We start from the raw sequence: 22,956 nt of genomic DNA, 5'->3' as shown, positions 1-22,956 counted from the left end.
CTGCCCATTTCGCCACTCGGTTTCTCTTGAGCAGGCACAGGGGCAGCACCATGGATGTCGATCTCGCTCCCGGAGTATCGACTTCGGAGCTGATCCTACAACTGGCTCCAGCACAATCTGTGTTTCCCTCTAGCATGTCTGCGGACCCCAAGGAGCTGAGAGACCTTCCACTCTGGATTATCACCAACAGGTTCACCCTTGGCACCAGTCGTAATGCCTCCGACTCCGATCTAGGCCCTACCTCCGGCACCAAGGTCCACACTCGTCCCTGGGATTTCAACACCAGTACTGAACCCATTAATGACAGATGAGGAGATACCCACAGGACTCTCCGACTTCAAGTCTGGGCCAGTCCAACCTTGACCAAAGCAGCGCCTGACGATAGTTGAGGCGCCACTTTCCCCACATGATCGAACGCCTCCACAAGTGAGAACACACACCCTACACTCCCTTTTCAGCACGGACTCAGACAATGAAAACGTGGGAGATGAGTTCACTCATCTCATGCCTATTAAGGTGACAGCTGGTATGATGACTTGCTGGAAGCTAGTGGTCTCGCTACCTCCCCTGAAATGGGCCTTTCTCAACCCCTGGACCAGCCATCAATTAATTTGCTTCCTTTGCCATGGTAATGCATAGAGAGGCCTAAGTCCTTGACCACCAGCTCCCCACCATAAAGGTCAAAACTAATTTATTGGCGGAAGTGCTCCAGCTGGAGCAGACGTCCTCTGAGTCCCTTACTCCATTTAATGAGGCACTAACAGATATCTGGGGCTTGGGCCAAAGCTTGCTCTGGCTCCCCAGTGTACAGACAAATTGTGAGATGCCATCACCCTGCCCGGCTGACCTTTCATTTTTCTCTCATCACCCTTCAGCTGAAAGTTTAGTGGTGCAGGTGTTCATGAGCAGATCTATCCCTAACACTTGCTACTACCCCCCCCCCCATAGGGAGTCTAAACTGGTGTAAACATTTGGGAAGCAATATATTTTCTTCCACCAGGCTGGCTCTCCAATCAGTCAATGCCAGCTGCCTCCTGGGACACTATTCCCATGCCTTTTGGGATTCTGTGGCTCAAGTCCTCCCTATTGTCCCTGAAGATCTCCGACCTGTACTTGCGTGATGTAGCCAAGTTGACAGTCCGTTGTGGCTTGGCACCACTGACTCCATTTGGTAAGCCTATGACACCAGTGACTCAATTTGCAGCCATGCATGATCAACTGGGTTCTAGGGCGATGTCCAGTTCTCCGTTATGGACATGCCCTTCGAAGGGACTCACCTGTTAGGGGACCAGGTGATTCCACATTAGTGATTTAAAGAGAGCTGAGCTACTGTACTCTCTCTGGACTCATCAGCTCTGTCTCGCCAACAGCACTAACCTTACAGCTCCTTTCACAGATTTGTTAGAGCTGTCCAGTACTGCCAGCCTATCCAGCCTTGGCAAAGAACCCAGCAGTTTGACAATCAGGCCATGGTGCCGCCGTGGCCACGGTCAATGGGCCATCCAGTCCTGTACCCCTGCTGCAGCCCCACCTGTGAACCCAGTTTATCGTGCCCTTAGGGTTGAGCATAGCCTTCCAGTTGGAGACAGGATCCAATGATTCTTGCTGGGTTGGCAAGCTGTAACATCATACAGGTGTGCCCTGCAGATCGTGCGTACGGGATATGTATTATGCTTCCTCTCTTCACCGCTGCTCCTTCCATCATCTCCCCAGCGACTGATGGAGGACCATCGCTCCAGTTTGCTGCATGGCGGTAAAGCCGTTTTGGCCAAAGGTGCTGTTGAGAGGGTGTTGTGCCAGAAGTAGGATGTGGTTGTTATTCCACTTCTATCTAGTGTGCAAGAAGGTCGGAGGCCTTGGACCTATTTTAGACCTGCGGAAAAATCTATGACATGTGGTACAGCAAAAAACAGAGTGGGGGGGGGGGGCAGTGACCCTGTGCCTGGAGGGTTTGCGCCTCTAGAAATGATTCGACTCTCAAGGGATCTTCCTAGTGATGAACCACCTGGCAGGCTCTGTGAATGCCAGGGCGTGCAAACTCAGCTGTCATGCCTAATGGATCTTGAGTGGCAACTTCATCCAGAGGTTGCGCAAGGTCTCTCCCACAAATGAGGAGAACTTTGGCTCAATTTCTTTACCACTGCTGGGAACTCACAATGTCTGCACTTTTGTGTGTTGGAATTTCCAAGGCTTATGTTGCTTGGAGACGCATTCCACCTCAAGTGGAACTCAGGACTCCTTTATGCCTTTCCTCCAATACCAATCCTACCCCACGTTCTTTAGAATATAAGGACCAATCGGGCCAAAATAATCATAGTAGCTCTGGATTGGGTATAGAGAGCATGGTATCCAGAACTCCTGGGCTTGAGCGTCTATCTTAAGGTCAGGCTGCCCCTCCAGGAGGATCTGCTGTCGCAGCTGCAGGACCTGGTACCGCACCAAGCCTTTGCAGTCTCCATCTTCATGCTTGGAGATTGGAGGATGATTGAAAGTGTTCAACTGTCGCCACTGAGAGATGTTTGCTGTCATCTTAGCAGCCTGGAATCCCTCAGCTAAAACGTTATACACCTGTTGTTGGGATACATTTGTGGTTTGGTGCGGCACTCAACAGATAAGACCCTCTTAGGCTCAGCTATCTGGTGTTTTGTTGTTTTTGACCCTAGCCAACCATGGCTTTCCTCTGAGCGCTGTTTAAGGGTACCTTTCCCATTTTTGCAGTTGCCGGATCAAATTTCCAGTTTTTATGCGATTTTTAAAAGGGTTATAACATAACATCTCTTTCCACCCTCTCCCTTTGTCATGCCATTGTGGGACTTTAACTTGGTACTTACGTTCCTGATGTGCACTCCCTTCAATCCACTTCATAGCTGCCCCAGGCTGCTTGTCACCCCCAAGGCAGTGGTCCACATCGCCATTATATTGACACTGCAGGTAATTGAGCTCCAAGGTTTCATGGCCAACCTGCCATACACCACCTCCTTCCCAGACAAACTGGTTCTACGAATGTGAGCACCTTTCTTACCATTGTTGTGAAGCCTCTCCATGTTGGACAAACAATCACCCCACAGCATTCTGTGCTCCACCTCACCCCTCCAAGGAGGAGAAGAAATTCCATCCCTTGGACCCCAAGAGAGCTTTTACATAGATCATACCAAAGAACACCGGGTGGACGTTCAGCTCTTTGTGGGGTTCTCTTGCGCAAAAAAAGGAAAGCAGTGCCGAAGAGAACCATCTCACGCTGAACTGTGCTCTGTATTAAGATCTAGTATGCATTAGCCAAAAAGTAGCATCCGAAAGAACTGCATGCTTGTTCTACCAGGTCCAAAGCTGCTTTCACTGCATTGGTATGCGGAATCCATGTTCTAGACATTTGCCAGGTGACTAGTGGGTGTCCCTCCATAAGTTCACAAAGCACTATTATCTGGACTATGAGGTCTGCTGACTGGGGTATTTTGCCAGCTTGGTCCTGCAGGACTGTGTTGTTTGAATCCATTCACAGACCTGCCTCCAAAGAGAAAGATTTGCTATCTATTCCAAAGGTGAGGCATCTACAGCTAGAAGTCTCTATCAGAAGAACAACTTTCTTACCTTCAGTAATGCTCGTTCTAGTAGAGGCTCTAGCCGCACATTGCTTACTGACCCTCCGATCCTCCCCTTTCTTTGATTCAACTCTATCCATTGATAAGACCCCAAGTCGAGGAATCTGCACACTGGTCACTTCAATTTGCTTTTGGGGCTCTGCTTCTGGGGGCATGGACAATCTTGAAAGCAACTGATGTCAGCAGATGGGAGTTGCGCATATATAAATGCTCCACACGTCATTTCCAGAGCAGAACAACCACTTACCGGCACGCAGAGGTGTTGCTGAAAAGTTTCCGGATCCGGTATGATGCCTGGGGAATATTCAAAAGGTCAGGTGTCCGCCACTAAGTAGTCACTACCAGAAACAGGGTTACCAAAGGTAAATAACGTTTGCATTAATTTCATAGCCTGCTTCCTCCTGTCTGCACCATTCATGCCACCCAGCTACCCTGTCTTCTTAGGCACATAGCAACCACAATATGGTGCCCAACTGTCCTATGTAGAACACCTTGATAGGTATCCAGAAGTCTGCAGACAGAGGAAGAACACATGCAGATCCCCTCTCAAGTTTTCAATATCTACTTGCTCAATATAAAAGGAATGCACATTAAAATAACAGTGTATTCATTAACAATCTATGAAGCTCTTTTCTTCAGTAGCCTTTAGGTACGAGAGGGCTCCTCTTTATTTTTATTAGACACAAACCCACAGATAATGGCTTTGTTTCTGGATATTTTAGCTTTGTAGTGAAAAGATCTGCCATTGTTTAATTTCTGTTTGTTGTAAATGGGTGTAGTTCCTTTTTTAACCTTTCATATTATTGCAATCTCGTCATCAAAGTAACATTGTTCGACTTTCTTGTTTTCTGCAACTAGTTGGAGTCAGTGACCCTCAGAAGGATGCCTTCTATATCACAGTCACCGCAGACTCTGCACAAGGGAACTCCAGGGACTCCTATAGACCTTTGGCGGTCAGCAAGCTGGGCCTGCGATGGGCCATGGCAAACAGCAATGTGGTGTCCCTTGGAGCAGTACCACTGAAAATCAAGCCGGTGGAAGTGAGAAGAATCCTGTCAAGACTGAAATTTGTGAGCCAACAGCAGAAGGTGAGTGTGCCATTACTTGGAGTAGCCCTGTATATATGTCCTTGCTATGTTAGATGAGGAAGTGGCACTCAATCAGCTTAGGTATGAATCAGGACCATCACCTCACACTGCAGTCAATGTACCCTTGACCTCTACTGTGACAAATATTATGTTTGTTGTGGGTAAATGACAAGGGAAATAAGTAGCGAGTAGGAAGGGGAGCGAGCGAGACTTTTGTTTCCTTTGAGGCGTAATTTGGTGTAAGGTTTATTATGGTGAACTGTTTTAAGAGTGATGGAAAGAAAGACCAGTTTTTAGAACCTGCAGATTAGGATGTGTGGGATGGAGCCTAGTGTCTGACCTTTTCACGAGACGCTGTCCTTCCAAACTTTGTGGGGATGGGGGTTTAATAGACAGAGGGTCACAGATATTCTTAGTGGCAGGCATTGGAGGGTAGGAATGGATATGTTTGTCTTGCCGGATTTTCAAATTTTCTCTTGTAGACTACGTGTATAATACTTAGCACTGGGAAGTTGCATTTATGATTATTATGTAGTCTCCAGTATTGAATCTTTCATAAATTCATATGCTTCAATCTTTCCCTGTCGTCAAAGTGGAAGTCCCACAGTATATTTAAAAGCATTATAGATCATTCATAGCCAAGAAGGGCTAAACAATATTTACTTCATGAATTTATCTCCATCACTACTAAAGAACCAAACTCCAGCCAGTCAAGCAAGAGCATCCTCTAGAGCACTTCCCACAGAGGCTTCACTCCCTCAGATTTTCCAGCGCACGTGGCGGGAAGAGAGTTTTCCTTAGCCTTGCTCAGTTATTCAGGATTGTTTGTCAGAAAATAGATATACAATGTTATTTCTCAAATTGATTTAATCTGATATTCAAAACTCACTAGCTCAAATGTCAGACTCAAGCAGAAAAGGTATTTTCCAATCCTGGTAGAACTGTTGCAAGTTTCAGTACTTTTTCTTTAAAAAACTATAGAGGATACAGAAGGGAGGCTGTTGTTTTGGCTTCAAAACCTCAAGACCAGGGACGCTCCTCTATCTGAGGATTATTCTTCTAAGTAAAGTAAAAGAGTAGGAGAGAGGTCTGAGGGACATATGTCGTGTGAACCACCTTGTGTACCACCTAAAAAAGCTCACAAAAAGAGTCATCATGGATCATCTGAGGAGTATGTTTGGTCTTGTGAGCACTTGCATAAGCATTCCAAAGAAGATGTCTTCTCAAAAATAGCAAAATCAGAGCCAATGACACCTTCTCCATTGTTACAGTTTAAAAAGCCCTTCCGACTGCCGTCGAAGGAAAATTCCACTGGAGAGAAAAAAAACATTGACGAAACAGTCGACGAAGGCAGCCCCGCCAACGACGACAATAATGTCAACGAAGTCTGATAACAAAGACATCGCCAATGGTGATAATACCATCATCTTTGGTCACTGCACCTATGATCTCACTTGCGAGGCTGTCATCGACGAGAAAACCATCAACAACTATGTCGATAGTGAAAGAGGTAATGTTGTCCATGGCCATCGTGGACAAGAGAATCATTTAATTCTCCATTAGTTTCACTAATGCCTGATCACACATCTTCGAGTAAAAGTTTCACCTCTTTCACCAACTCTTTTGTTAGATGTGAAGGATTCAGACAATGATGGTCCTTTCAGAACAGCACCTAGTCCTTCAGAGCTACATGTCAAATATCAAGAGGAGAGTGAGGAATATTATTATTCCACAGGGGCACAATTTATGGATAAGTTTACTTAATATACGGCGCATTACCAACCCTATGAACATCATGAGCCCCAGGAGGAGATGGCACAAGTACCAGGAGCTTTGGTTCACTACTTGCAATGCATGCTTCAGGCCATTTATAAAACATTTCAGAGCCCTCTCGGACTACATTACCACCACAAGCAATTTAGTCTCCTCAAATTCAACCTCCTATTCCCCCCACACTTCATAATTTACTAGCAGTGCATACACCAAAACAAATGCCGGCTTAAAGAATTGCGGTTCCACCTGCGGATTATGTGGTATCCTCAGATGAGTACAGAGAAGAGGGTGAAATACCAGAAGACCACAGTGCATCTAATGAATGGGATGATTACCTGCCACTGGCTTCTTCATCTCCATTTCGTCATCCGGTGGATTTGCATCTTGATGATAGTGAGAGTTTCCATACTCTTATGGAGCAACCCGCAAAATGATTTGAGTTCTAATGTCAGGTTGCTTTCTTTGTGATTTTAAATTGCTGGCTAGAAAATCTGTTAGAGCTATCCCAGTTGTGAACTATATCTGGGAGATGGGTGTGAAAATTATGATGAATCCAGCTGTCCTACTCATGTTGGAAACAAAATATAAGGTGCCAGAAAATTCACAATCCTGATTGATAGGACATCTTAAACGAGATTATATCATAACGCAAGCAGCTCAGCACCGCTTAAGAACCCCTCTACGACTTTATCAGCGCCACTGGATTGAGAGGATCTTGATAATATTGTTTTTTCCTCAATGTAAGCTATAACAATTAGAGGGGCCAATTCTCTGGTGATACGACGAGCAGATATGGTCTAATGTTGCTCCTTACATAGATCGGTTACCAGAGGATAGAAGATCAGAGGCAAGAAAGATTCTACAAGAAGGCGAACCAGCATCTTCAGAAATTTATTGTGCTATGGCTCTCGCCTCCACATGCTTTCATTCATTGGCAGGTGCTGCTGTTGTTTGCAGGCAGGAATAGCTTAAAGCTGCTTCCTTCAGACCCCATGTCCAGAGTAAAATTCTAGACGTGCCTTCCAAAGGAGAGGCATTATTTGAAAGACACATTGATGAGGTGCACAATCCATAAAAACAGACACTGCAAAATCGCTTGGTTCACTACAGATGAGGAGAATGCTTTTTTTGTGGGGCAAAAGGCAGTTTATTTTTTTAAATAGAGGAGAATACCAATCTTTTCTATCACAACAGTACCAGCCCTTTCAGCAAAACTACAGACCGCAGTACCCTCAACAACAGTACAGACAGCAACTATCAGTGGCTTACAGCAAGCAAACTGCAAAGGGGAACCAAGCTGCACAGGATAGAGACAAAAGTAGGAAGCAGTGACCTTGTTGGTTTCTCACAAGTATGTACATTAAGCAGTTGGGGGCCAAATAACAAAATGTCTCATTGGAAGTTAATCACAATAGCAAATGGATTTAGATCAAGTCTCCTATGGCCATACATGGAATTTACAAAGAGACCACCTCATACGCCTCCGACAGGGTCATCCCCTGTTCATCTTCAAAGGGAATTATTTACCATGCTCAACAAGGGTGCGATAGAAAGATTACCACACAATCAGAAGGGAAAGAGGTTTTATTCCTACATGACGACCCTCGACCTTCAAGATGCATATTTTCTCATTCACCCAAATTATTGACAATTCTTAAGTTTCAGAGTAGCCTGAATTCATTATCAGTTCAAAGTCCTCCCATAAGAATTCAAATCCGCTCCCTGCATTTTCACAAAATGTCTCGCTCCAGTGGCAGGTCACTTAATGCATAAAGATTATCAAATATTTTCATACCTCCACAATCGGTTGATAAAAGCCCCTGCATGCCAGGAAGCGATCAACGGGACAACGGTCTGTCTAACTCTATTCAGGAACCCAGGCATAATTCTAAACCCACAAAATCATCACTTTATCCATCAAAGACCAATACAGTTTTTGGGAGCCATTTTAAACACCACTCAGGGGCGAAGCATATCTCACAGAAGACAGACAAACCAGGCTAAGGCTATTAGCGGAAAGGTCGATTCAAAGAAAGTCCATTTCAGTTTGCCTATTCAAATCCCTTCTGGCATGATGTCATCATGTATTCCTCTAGTACCACGTTGCCAGCTAAAATTGTGACCACTGCAGTAGGAGTTGGAAATACAATGGCTACAGACTCATGACTCTTTCGAGGACATTATCCAAATTCCTCCAACCATGAAGGACTCTTCCTTGGTGTACTCAAAACATCCACCTTTCCATAGGATTGACCTTCCTGCCTCAAATAGCTGATTTTGTGGTGATGACCGATGCCTCCCTAGAGGGATGGGTGCACACCTTCAGGATTTACAAATCAATGGGAAATGGGCTCCACACCACAAATCTTCACATAAGTCTGTTGGAGCTCAAGGCAGTTGCATTGAGTCTGTAGGCCTTCCTCCCCAGAATCAAGGGAGCGGCTTTGCTAATATGCATGGACAGTACCACCACTATGCTTTACATCAACAAGCAAGGAGGCACAAGACCTCAGCCGCTGTCTCAAGAAGCTCAGAAGATTTAGAAGAGGGCACAAAAAAAATCGGGTGCAATTGAAAGCGGAGCCCATTCCTGAAATAAAGAAAGTTATAGCAAGCATCTTTAAGTAGTACCAGGAACAGCTGCTCAAGTGGGAGCTCAAGCAAGATGCCCTGAACAATGTCCTCCAGATTTAGGGCGAACCAAAGGTGGATCTGTTTGCAACTTATTGAAATCAAAAATGCCGGTTTTATGCAAGTTGGGATACACAACCGGGAGTGTGGAGCAATGCATTTTCAATAAGATGATCGGGGATCTTTGCTTGTACTTTTCCCCCGATCCCAATAATCCAGCGAACTCTCAACAAAATGAAGCAAGAACCATGCAGGATAATTCTGAAATCGTTCAGGCAGTATTGATATGCTGAACTGATCCTGCTCTCAAAGAAGCCACATATTCACCTGAAGCCAATTCCAACTTTATGCTCAATGAACTTCAACAAGATACTTCATCCGGATCCAGCGTCCTTGAATTTATCAGCATGGCTCCTGAACACAATGAATGTGTGTTGCAAAGTCATCCTGTGCCCTTGGCAGCCCCATTTTCTGCTGACTGGTACTGGTTGTGACTGACTTGTACAGTCTCTGGACTCTGCTTAACCCCTTCCATGCTGGTGACGGAACCACTCTGTCACCAGCCACGGGTGGGCCGTGCTAATGACCGAGTGGTTCCATCACAGCCCGGCCGCTGCGCCTGCACGGCACTAATTTCGTGCCTGCACGGCGCGTTCTATTGAGCGGGCGGGGCCGTGACGGAACCACTCCGTCATTAGCACAGCCTACCCGTGACTGGTGACGGAGTGGTTCCGTCACCAGCATGGTGGCGCCGCGCGACCCCCCGCGGCGGAATTACCGCCGCGGCCAAGGGGTTAAACAGACCCTGGGCCAGTGCTATGGTGAAAACAAAGTAAAAGCAGTGAAAACACACACACACACACACACACACACTAGGTACACTATGTGTTAGGGTACTCCTATGATTGGCATGACCTACCCTATAGTCCAGAGTACATAATGGGGCAGGGGGATTGATACTTATAAGGAGGGTTGTTATAAAAGATGTTTTATATGTCCTGGGGATAGAGAAATAGCACATTTTACTCCCCTCATTGTAGATCTCCAGTCACATAGGTTAACATTCGAATAGTTTATGAACTCATACCTATCGCTAGAGATTACTGAACAATATAATTCAAGGACTTAGGAGAATGGTATTGATAAATCCAACAACATGCTATTGTTGAATTTATCCCAAAAATATACAGAAAAAAAGTTGTAAGACTTTTTTTGTCTGTAAGCCAAGATTCAGCCTGCCTGTGGCTGATTGGTCATACTTAAGAGTATTAGCCAGGCTGCGTTGATGAAGTGAAAAGTGGCAGCCAGGGAGAAAGGCTAGCTCTTGTAAGAGGACTCTGCTACACAGCAATGACAGAGCAGGGGGGAGGAGTCCTGAAGCATCAGCTTTACGGACAGAAGGGGACAGGCAGAGACAGCCAGGTCAATCTACACCATCCCCTATAAACCCAGCCAGATGGCAGGCTTAAAGAAGGAATTTGCAGATGCCAAGGGGAGGAGAGCTTTGGAAATAAGCCACGCTGGCGGTTGGTTTATCTAGTTCTTGCTCCTCTGCAGAGCTTTCAGCCATATTTCATTTTAGAAGAATAGTGCTCTCTGAGAGACAATTGTGCCACACTTTGGAGGAAGTGGTCATGCTCTGGGGTGTTGCCCTGCACCTCAATGGACAGGAATGCCCTCCTGTTTGACCCAGAGAGACTGATTAAGTATCCAAGGGGGCAGAGCCTCTCAGAATTTCTGCTTGAAGCTAAGAGAAGATGGGTCCATGCTGGAAGTTTGATTTGCACCAACCAGACCCTGCACTCTTGACGGCGCCTGCTGCACAATCTGGAACTACAGCCCTGTGGCTCTAACTGGCTTCAAGAGAACTAAAGAGTGGACTCCCTGCAAGCTACAGGTTAACAGATCCAAGTGGATGGTGGGAACTGAAGACCCACAGTTCCAAGGACCATCTTGGAGCTTACAGACCCTTGGATTGTGTTTTGGACACTTTGGGACCCCCAGAGAAATTTCCAGATGAAGTTCCAGAAGTTTGGAGCAACTTTAAAAAAAAAACTCTATAAGTGGACCTACTCAACCGTAAGAGCCACGCCTGCAACCCTCAACCGCGAGCCGGCCTGCCCTACTGGTTCGTCCGGCTGAAAAGCTCTGGAGAACTGACCTCCAGAGTTTGACCGGGAGCTCCCTGGAAAGCAAGCTCTTACCGAACCCAGTTTGATGAATAGCATCAAGGGACCCTGCCAGAAAAAGCTCCAGGAAAGTTTCAAAGTCCGAAGGTAAAGAACTTGACCAGCTCTACCGCAAGCATCAAGCCGCCTACCTTCAACCGTGAGCCGGCCTGGATGACTGGTTCGTCCTGCTGAAAAGTGCCATAGGTCCGAATTCCAGAGTTTGACCGGAAGCTCACTGGAAAGCAAGCCGGGGACCCCCTCACCGAGCCCAGACTGATGAAGAGCCTAGAGGGACCAGGGCAGAAAAAGCTCAAAAAACGTTTCTAAGTCAGAAGGTAAAATCTTTGACCGCGGCCTACCGTAATGGGTAGCTGTGCAGAGCTCCATCGCTGTCACTTTGACTGTGTCCCGGTCTAGCACAACCAGATGTCCCAATAGGTGCTATTGGTTTCTACGTGCTAGATAGTGCCAAATCTTTAAAAGTTCATATCTCTGGTTCCCTACATTGGATTTTTGTTGTTTTGGTGCCATTTTTAAAGATAAAAACATTTCCTATTTTCATAAATTGGTGGTGTATTTTAATTGGGTGTTGTGTATTAAATTTGTACTGAATTGTTTTTAAGTGCTTTACATACCTGAAGTTAAGGCTGCCTGCCCGCTGCCAAGCTACCAATGGTTGATCATGAGACCTATTCTGAGCACTAGACTGTGTTAGTGGCCTTATTGTCAGTGGTAGATATATATATATATATATATATATATATATATATATATATATATATATATATATATATATATATATATATATATATATATATATATATATATATATATATATATATATATATATATATATATATATATATATATATATATTTACCACTACTAATAACCCACTTCTTAACAATTTGCCAGCATCAATATCCCACAAGACCTGTAAAGAAATTCTTGCTAGAGTTGATTCCACTAACAAGACTTATAAGCTCAGGTTGAAACGCTTTTGTTTGTGGTGCCAGAACTCACGGATTCACCCTCTTTCAGCTCCACCAGAACATGTTCTTTCTTATTTGCTACTTCTAGCCAAAGCGGGCTTGGCTCATACTTCAATTAAAGTGCACTCAACTGCTATACACAGGTTTAGGATATCATCTGGTTTATCTTCTCTGTGGTCAAATAGACTTATCAAAGAGTTTCATCGAGGGCTTTTCCGAGTCTTTCCTCCTACAAAGCAATCTTGGCAGCTTAATTTGGTCCTTTTGCAGTTGATGAAGGCTCCATTCGAGCCCATCCACAAGGCTGATGTAAAATTTCTCTCCTGAAAAGTGACATTATTAGCCTTAACGTCTGCCAGGAGTATAAGTGAAATTCAAGTATTCACAGTTAAAGAGTCCTTTTCATAATTCAGAGAAACATAGTGATATTACAGACCAAACCCAAATTCATTCCAAAGGTGCAGACAGACTTTCATCTTAATGAGCCTATTGCACTCAAAACTTTCTTTTCAAATCCGCAGACCATTACGAAAAAAATGCTACACTCATTAGACGTTAAAAGATGTCTAAAATTCAATTTGCATCTGATGTAGCATTTTAGAAAATCCGACCAGTTGGTAGTGGCTTATGGTAAGCCTCAAAGAATATCTGCTTTCCAAATGCAGTATTGATCGTTGGATTGTTCGTGCTATCCAGTTTTGTCATTGGAAGGATGGAAAAATTATTTCATACAAGGTTCGAGCGCACTCAACAAGAAGTGTCTCTACTTCAGTTGCTCTCTTCGCTGGTGTCTCTTCAGGACATCCGTAGCATGGCTACTTGGAAGAGCAGACACACATTTACACAGCACTACTGTCTGGATTAATCAGTACAGAGAGATGCTGTAGTGGGACAGGCAGTCCTTCGTCATCCATTCCAATAAGGTGAGTCTTTATTTCTCCACTATATTGTATTCACAATTATGATGCTGGTTTGCTTACTGCTAGCTATTCTGATCCACGTGTGTGAATCTATGAAAGATCCAATACCGGAGAAGAAAATAAATTACTCCCCTGTAACTGTAGTTCTCCAGTATTGGTATCTTTCAGATTCACCTGTCACCAGCTCTCCTCCTCCAGGAGGCTCACCTTCTCCATCCGTGTTCATTATAGCACTAGTGCTTGAAAATCTGAGGGATTGAAGCCTCTTTGTGGAGTGTTCTCGAGGTAGCTTCACCTGATTGGCTGGAGTTTGGTACTCTTGTAATGATGGAGGTAAGTTAATGAAGTGAATGTTTTTGAGCCCTTCTCGAGTATGTATGACCTATACTGCTTTTATATGTACCGTGGTACTCCCACTTCGGGGAATGATTAAAGCATGTGAATCTATGAAAGATACCAGTACTAGAGAGCTACGGTTACAGGTGTAAGTAACTTATTTTCTTACCAATGTAGAGGTAATCGAATCTGACAGCGTTCCCTATTACATTACTGCTGGCAACCCTGCACTGGTCACTGCTGATAATCTTGCATAGGGTGACAACTAATGTAATCCTGTCTGATGTGGTCTCTATTACATCACTGATAGAATCTCAGAATGATTTCCATTGAACATAAGTAGCTCTTATTGCTGAAAGGGTTGGAGATGTTTGCTGTAGTGTAATGACTGCCCAATGTCCTGCAGCACAGCCATTGCCCATCAACCTGCAGTTCAATGAGTGTCCTTCCTGCAGAGAATGGCCGTCTATCTGCGCTGCACTGAGTATCTTTAAAAGAACATGTATCTACAGGGAATGGCCATTAAATAGCACTGCAGTATAGGACTATGAATCTGCAATCCAGTGGGTACCATGTGAACTCTTATGATGTGAAAGCTGTTTAGAGTCTCAACAAAAGTATCTTACCCCACTGGAAGAATCCAAGCTCCAAAAAATAGCTAAGAAAGTTAAGGTGTGAAAATAATTTGGTAGGCAAGGGACCTTCCCTGGGCGCAACATTTTCCTGCTTAAAGCTGCCAGAAGCCAGTGGTTTCATCCAGACTTTCCCTAAAAACCACAGAGGAAATAGAGCCCTCTTCGGACACAGCCTGCTGCCTTGCCTCAATGAAGACTTTTGACTTTCATTTCAGAAACTAAGTTCAAAGGCATAACATCCAACTGGGTCGCTCTATCGCGGACAGCCTTAACTTGCACCTAGCTACCCATCAAGCGCAACCAGATCCCCACCCACACCCAATCGGACCGCCAGATCACAAACTGGTAACCTCTCACCCCACAAGACACAACCAAAATCATGATAACAATCCACTCCGGCCCAACCAACCTTTCCCCCCACCATATCTACAACCTAGGAGGAACTCTGTTTAGCACCCACCTCACCACCATCAACACCTCCATCCAAATTGGAACCTTCCCGGGCAACTGGAAACACACAGAAACCACACCTCCCCTAAAAAAAGAAAAAACAACATAAATAAAACAGCAGACCCAAAAGAGATGAGCAACTACAGACCCATCTCACTCCTGTCCTTCCCATTGATAGACGTGGAGAAAGCTATTGACAAACAACTCTCCAACCATCTTGAACAACGCCACCTACTAGACAGCAACCACAGCAGGGAAACAGCTCCCATCGGAGCAACTGACGGCATCCGGACTATCATGGACAAAGAGAAAACTGTAGCACTCTTACTATTCGACCCCTCCACAGCCTTCAGCACTGTCTCTCAAAGCACCCTCATCACAAGGTTCCACAATTCCAGAATATATGGACCTGTCCTGACATGGCTGGCCTCTTTTTCTCTCCAACAGGACCTAGCGAGTCAGGCTTCGGCCCTACACTTCTGAAACCAATAATGTCATCTGTGGAGTCCCTCAAAGATCCTCGCTGAGCCCTTCCCTCTTCAATATCTACATGGCGCCTCTCGCCCACATCATAAGATCCCACGGAAGCAACATGGTCTTCTACGCAGACGACACCCAGCTCATACTCTCCCTCACAGACCACAACCACACCAACAGGATTAACTTCACCACCTGCATGTCAGATGTTGCAAACTGGACGAAACAGAACTGCCTAAAACTTGACACAGATTAAACAGAAGTTCTGATCTGCTGGAACAAGAGCTGTCCATGGGAATCCCCCTGGTGGCCAACAGACCTGGGCAACTATGCTCACCCCCACTGACCTCTGCATCATTTTGGACGACAGACTCCTTATGAGCAAACAAGTGAATGCGGTCAACTCCTCCTGCTTCTTCATTCTGCGTATGCTTCGCAAAATTTTCCATTGGCTCCCCACTGACACCAGACGCATAGTCACCCAGTCACTCGTCACCAGCAGACTAGACAATGGCAACACACTCTACGCCTGCATTGCGAATCAACCCATACAATGACTCAAAACCACCCAGAATGTCAACGCCAGACTCATCCTCAACATCCCCCACAGCGCACACATCCATGCCCCACCTCAGAGAGCTATACCGACTACCAAGCCAATTCAAACTGCTCACCTATGCGTATGAAGCCCCACCCCCACCCCACGTCAGACCTGCCTACCTCAGCCACCGCCTCAACTTCCAACCCACCAAGCAACTGCACTCAGCCACACTCCTCTACAACGCGTAAGTACCCCACATCCACATGAACAAATCAGGATGATGCTCCTTCTACATTGCCCCCAAATCCTGGAACAACCTTCCACACCACATCAGGACCTACCCATCCCTACTCGAGTTCTGCAAGAAACTGAAGATCTGGCTATTCAACTAGGAGCCCAATCGGCCAAATTCTCTACTCCAGCACTTGCATACCACTTGGGTGATGAAAGTGCCTCCACATCTGCATAGAATAGCATAACATGTAAACATCTGTTCATAGTGTGTAGTGCAGTAGAGTCACATGCACCTACCTGTCTCCCCAGAAGCCAGAGTTTGCTGTAGATGTCATTTATTTTTTTAATATTTACTCCTTATACAGATTATGTAAATGGCTGCCATAGTGATGCCACTTTCTACTCCTTACTTATGCTCACCTGCTTTGCAAAAAAGCAGCCTAACAATATGTCCCTACCTATGCACATTATCAACTAATGGATAAGTCACAAGACATCCTATGACTTAAAAGACTTCTTAGAATAAAAACAACTTGTAATGTCGGCGACCAACACTAGATGGCAGGAGTAAGCAGAGCATGTGTCTGCAGCCACACATGCTATGAATAATATATTTATAAATAGAATGGCTTAAACCTTGGTTACTCTTATTTATCTGTGCGCCATGGAAATCGGGTTTGTACACTAAGAAAGTACCCAATAGTGCATCATCAGTGAGCAGTCAATCCTTATGTGATGCCATTGCCAGTGCATTTAGGAATAAACTCAACAACATATATAACATTTTCTCTGCCACCCCCAATAAGTCGTCAAAGTGCTCCCCATCACTGAGACGCAAAATAACGAGTTTCTATCTTTCCCACAATTATCTAGTGAGTTGGTGGGAAAACGTATTCAGGAAATTAAATCAGGATCACCATTAGACCCCTGGCAGTTTTGAAAAACTTAGCAGGGGAGGAAAGTCCAATATTAACAAACATATTCAATAATATGTTTCTATCAGGCATTTTCCCAGCAGTTTGGAAAGATGCAGCCATTCTTCCTTTACTAACAAAAGCAAATCTAGATACATCCATAACCAGCAACTATCGCCCGATTGCGAGGCTGCCCTTCCCTGCAAAAAAAGTGGAGAAAATAATGAACACCCAACTTACACAGTTCATTCAAGAAAATAAACTACTTGACCCCTCTCAGTTTGGTTTCCGTCCATGGTATAGCACAGAGACAGCTCTTAATAAGGCCACTGAGGAGATCAGAGCAGTGATGGACAAGGGTGGCGTCGCTGTGCTGATTCTCCTCGATTTGTCAGCGGCCTTTGATACCGTGTACCATGATACACTGCTTCAACGTCTTGAACACATAGGGGTCAAGGACCATGCTCTTTTCTTGATATCATCGTTCTTGAAGAACAGAAAACAGAGAGCTTCCCTCAATCAGTTTCACTCAACTCCATACGTATTGCCATGCGGGGTCCCTCAGGGCTCTTCGCTAAGCCCATCTTTGTTTATTGTTTACGTATCAGAACTAGCACCCTTATTACAACAGTTTGGTTTCAAATTTACATCATATGCCAACGACACCCAGATTGTGGCTGCGGCATACAAAAACGCATTATCCCCGGCAATGCAGTTTCAAAAATGCATGAGGGAAATCAGCTACTGGATAGGAAGACATTGTCTAAAGCTGAACTCGGACAAAACCGAAGTGGTGATATTTGGTAATCTTCAACCGAAATGGGATGGACTATGCTGGCCGGCTGAAATTGGACACCCCCCAAATCCAGTAGAGAAGGCCAAACATCTCGGAATGCTGATAGACAGCAAACTCTCCTACTCCCAACAAACTAACGCCACAGTCTCACCTCTTTTCTATCTCTTAAGGAACCTTAAGAAGGTAATGCCTTACATGCCCAATGATCTTAGGAAAACAGTTGTAACAACCTTGGTGCTGTCAAAAATTAGATTATTGTAATGGCCTATACCTTGGGCTACAGAAACAACATCTGAAAAAACTTCAGATGGTGCAGAATGCTGCAGCCAGGCTTTTACTGAACATACCCAAGTACCAATCAGTCAAAGAGGAGGTCCAGAAGCTCCATTGGTTGCCTGTGGTGCAACATATTAAGTTTAAGGTACTCTGCCTTACCTATAAAGCAGTGAATAGGATAGGACAGGCACCTTTGAGACACCTCTTCTCATGGTACCACCCACCCAGCCAGACAGTTAAACTGCGAGTTTGGGAGGCCGTGTTATTGCCTACTGCACGGCCAAGTTATGGAATACACTCCCGGCACACATCAGAGAGGCCAACTCTCTCCTCTCCTTCAGAAAAGAATTGAAAACTTGATTATTTTTAAACTAACCCCCACCCCCTGCCAACTCTCCTCAGGGTTTACATTCCAGTTCAGCGCCAAGGCACCCCAGGGTATTCGTGCGCTTTAAAAATCTCACTAACATTAACATGGATTCAAAATTAGAGTTGACTTAAGCATGGTTAGCAACCTTGGCACTGGCCCATACATTATCAACAAACCATATTTCTGAAGCTGTGGTAAATAAATAAATAATACCCTATTTTTGACTAGACTTATAGCATAACAGATAGCTCAATAAATAAGAGTCAAGATTCGAGGTAGTAGGAGTTTCTGCAGGTTTATTACAGCATAAGGACAGGATCAGGACAACCTGCATGGGAACAGGACAATAAGGCCCGGCAGCTGCCGGGGCTGGGTCTGGGATGAGCGCGCTAACATTTAATAACAAGACATTGACTTATATACATAGCGCAAACACATAGCATTACATTGCAATAGGCGTAACAGTGGGTGGAGTAGAAGGCGTGACGCGTAGCAGTCGCGAGAGATAACAGTAATAAGAGGTGTAACTGGGAGTTTACTTAGACATGTGATGCAAAACGTAACAGAATATGTCATGAATGGGCGGAAACATTGGAGGGGGCTACCTAAGGAGCCGGGACCTCTAACCTAATGGTGCGCGAAAACTAGCAATGACGTGTTACTAGGAGAAGCTGGGGGCTATGAACTCTGTGCTAGGAGCAGAGACTAAAGTCTGAAGGGTCGGAGCGACATGTACCTAAACCCTATCTGGTATCTAATGTTTAGGGAACATGTTGATATAAACTAGAAGTCATGAGGGGAAAAGCTAACTTGATTCTAAGACTGGATCATGCATTATTCTACATGTAGTGCGTGATGAAGAATACTAAATGACCATTAAATACAGTATTTCTCTAACGTGGAGACGAGAAGGCTAGACAATGACGGAAACTATTGATGCAGTTCAGTAGCTTAGGAATGCAGAGGAGGAGGACTGAACTGATAGCAGGAACTATAACATACTTTTGGCAGACTCAGAGGCAGAGCCGGGGTGCACCGGGCACTGCAAGGCAGGAAGTGAGTGAAGGGTCGAGGATACAGGTGGGGGCTGTATCGCTCCTCAGCGAGGCTTTCAGGAGACAGGAGCTGAATCTGTGGTCCGGGCCCTTTTGAGGCCTGGAAACGGGGACTTTATAATTGAATAACGTGCACACTGAGAAACGTGGCAACATTGCTTACATAGGCCTGATATTCGTAGTATTCACGAGGACTGGAAACTAACATACTAGAGGTGGACACAACTGGAATTGCGTCATTAATCAGGCATGGGGAATAACATATGCATATTGGTCATGCACACATAACATATGATGGATGAAGCGTAGGGACACAGAACATGGCAAAATTTACTTTTCCACATTCCCTCCTTGTCACTACGTTTCCATCAGGAAACATCAATATTCATGATACCGTCTATCATTTCATACAGTACCATTTGCTCGTCTCGAATTGTCTTGGAACGGGATTTAGAACAGGGCTTGGGACGGGGAATACAAGAGGTAGCACACATGCTGCAAATCGCAGGGCCACATTGTATACAGAGGCAGCAGCTAAATATGATCGCTACTGCAATACCTAGAAAGGACAGGACTTTCCATCCCCATGCGGAAATTACATTCCAGAACCAACCGGACCATGTCCAGGTGCCTGGATCTTGGTGTAACAGATGGGCAATTTTATGGAGTCTGGTTATAGCTGAATAAACAGACGGCGCGTTATTTGGAATGAAAATACAACAACTGGATCCGAGAACTCTACAGGCCCCGCCCCTATCGGCCAGTATGACGTCAAGGACGAGACGATTCTGTAAAACGACAATTCTCATAAAGGATTGTTCTTCGGTTAGGTTACCTAGAGCAGAGGCAGTCTCATCTACTACTGCTTCAAGGGTTCTTGTTAACCTACGGATAAGCTTACTATTTACAACTGTGCCTAAATAAGGGAAAACACCTTTATCTATATCAATGAATTGCTCTGCGGTGGTTTCAGTATAATCGACAATCGGGAGATTTCTCTTGTGTCTAGTGTGTACTAAGAAAGAATTCCTATGATAGTCAGGTGGGGCTAGAAAAACAGGTGGCAGTAGGAAAGCAATGTAACAGGTTCCCTCCCAATCGAGGGGCAGACGGACATATGCAGTTTGACCACAAACAAAATAAGAATGACGTGAAGCTTTAAAAATAGATTTCCTACTGTCACTATACTTGATAACAGTAGTACATTCACTATGACCTATATGTACAGAACCATAACTACGGACACATAATTCGCCTTTGACTGGTAGTACTGAAATAGCGGGTGAGTCTGGAGTAGTATCAGACTGAACATTCAGAACCATGAAATTCGACGAATAATTACCTAAATTATATACTTCATTTTCTAAATCTAAACCTGTTCTGTGGGGGAAACCTTGCTTGTCTGGGAAACATGTACTGTTAAGAAAAGACATATCTGTTGAGGATGACGTTAACGTGGACCATGCTCCACACGAACCATTGTGTGAGAATGGATAAGGAAAGAGTGGCAGAACTCCCTTCGGTGTCTGGAAAGGGGGGAGTCGACCACACACCCAACAATTTGTGGCATTGCTGGTCTGGTGTGAATAATGTAACATACGGATAAATGTGTTATTACGCATGGCGAGGCGGTATGAATATTCGTGAGGAGGCAGATCACTAAACGTGTGCTCTACTGTAGCATGAGCAGACATATTTACATGAGGAACTGAAAAACACAGATAGAAAGCATAGCTGGTGCAAGAAACCATTATGCTGATGAATAATACGAAACTCAGAAAAACGATACATTTAAGTGAACTTCGACTGACTCTCTCACTATGGGGGTCTATTTTATACATGTCAGAAACAGTCTAACCGTTTCACCTAGGGGAGGACTTATACAATCAAACTGGCTGACTTATTAGACCTGAGCTTTAACTTATACTCCTGTTGCGGAGTTTTCTCTAACAAGGGAGGGGTTGTAATAATGTCTTGTGCGGGACAGTCCTTTAAAACAATGTTCTGGCAATCCTTCGATTCCTGGGAAATGTTCTTGGAAATGTTTTTGAAGACTGGTTTCGATCCTTTGAAAAGTTTTACATGAGAAAGGTGGACCCACCCCTTCCTGCCTTCCAACTTGACGGCAGTCCGGGTGGTCAAGAGGACCTGACGTGGCTCCTTCCAACGTGGTTCCAGCGGACTTGATCTGTCGAAATTTCTGATCATCACAAGGGAGCCTGGAACGATCTCGTGCGGTGCCACCTCGGTATTGTCTGGAAATGCGGCGGCAACCTGTGAACGACATGAGTTGAGGGCAGACATCAAGGAAGCTAGGTAATCTGTCAGCATATTACATGAAACATCGGTAATACTTCGGGGTCTAGGAGTACCCCACATGTTAGGGGGGCGGCCGAATACGACCTCATACGGGGACAGACCTGATCTGGAATGTGCGACCATACGCATGTAAAACAGAGCGACTGGCAAAGCTACTAACCAGTCCACACCCTTGTCTTTACAGACTTTTGCTATACGGATTTTCAGAGTCTGATTATGCCTTTCGACTAGTCCAGCTGCTTCTGGATGGCGTACACAATGGAACTTCCACTGGTACCCTAACAAAAGGGAAACATGTTTCATGAGTTCGGATGAGAATGGCTGGCCGTTATCAGAATATACGACTCTAGGGAGTCCATATCTAGGGAAGAATTCACGAACCAACTGCTTGGCAGTGGTCGCGGCTGTATAATCTGGGACTGGATATGCTTCTGTCCATCTGGACAAGGCGCATACTACTACAAGGACATACTTGAAACCTCGACATCGCTCCATTTGAATATAATCCATCTGGAGGACCTCAAAAGGGTGGTCAGGGGGCTGGAAACCACCTTGTTCCACCGGGACACTTTTACCTGGATTAAACTGACAACATATCATACAGGTACGGACTTTCTGCTTGGCTGCAGCTCGTAAATGCTTGTTGAACCAAATGTTCTGGATACTGTCTAACATAGCTTTTTCTCCTAAATGTGCTGGACTATGTGCGGTATTGATAATGACTTGAACCATAGAATCGGGGAGAAACCATGTGGCTCTACCCTTCGTTAACCATCCTTGATCTGTCTGGACCCCTCCTTGTACAGACCATTTCTTGATTTCATCGGGAGTAGCATGTAACTGGATATCTATGACATCTTGAGTAGGGTCCTTAACTGTCATGCATGTAGTCAGATCTGGAATATGTGTCTGATTAACTGGAATGTCTGGAGTCTGTGCTGTAAGCTTGGCTGTGCGGTCTGCTAAATCATTACCTTGGGAAATAATGTCAGTAACTTTCGTATGTGCTTTGCACTTCATGATAGCAATAGATGTCGGTAAATGTATGGCATCTAACAGGGCTTGAATAAGGAGACCATGCTGAATCTTGGTTCCATGAGAAGTCATAAAACCTCTCTCCTGCCAGAGCACTCCGAAGTCGTGTACAACTCCGAATGCGTAACGTGAATCTGTGTAAACATTAACTTTCAGGTTCTTGGCATGTATACAGGCTTGTGTCAGAGCGACTAGCTCTGCTGCTTGAGCGGACAGAGTATCAATACGGTGTGTTTCAATAACTTCAGTGTCAGTAGTCACTGCATACGCGGCGACTAGTTCTCCTGTACTAGTTCTCATACATGAACCATCCACATAAAGTGTCAGGTCAGGATCTGGTAACG

At 44.9% G+C, this 22,956-nt stretch overlaps 1 protein-coding gene across 2 annotated transcripts in view; it reads left to right on the top strand.

Annotated features, from left to right (window-relative positions):
* FAM234B (family with sequence similarity 234 member B) overlaps positions 1 to 22,956 on the top strand; it is a 414,455-nt gene that overhangs the window by 382,622 nt on the left and 8,877 nt on the right. For both annotated transcript variants that reach the window (XM_078641116.1, XM_078641119.1), the window contains exon 12: positions 4,458 to 4,687. In XM_078641116.1, the coding sequence (XP_078497242.1) occupies positions 4,458 to 4,687 (230 nt within the window). The remainder of the gene's footprint in view (positions 1 to 4,457; positions 4,688 to 22,956) is intronic.

Source organism: Lissotriton helveticus, chromosome 1_1, assembly GCF_964261635.1.
Source record: "Lissotriton helveticus chromosome 1_1, aLisHel1.1, whole genome shotgun sequence".
Taxonomy (NCBI): domain Eukaryota; kingdom Metazoa; phylum Chordata; class Amphibia; order Caudata; family Salamandridae; genus Lissotriton; species Lissotriton helveticus.
This window is presented reverse-complemented; position numbering and strand designations above follow the sequence as displayed.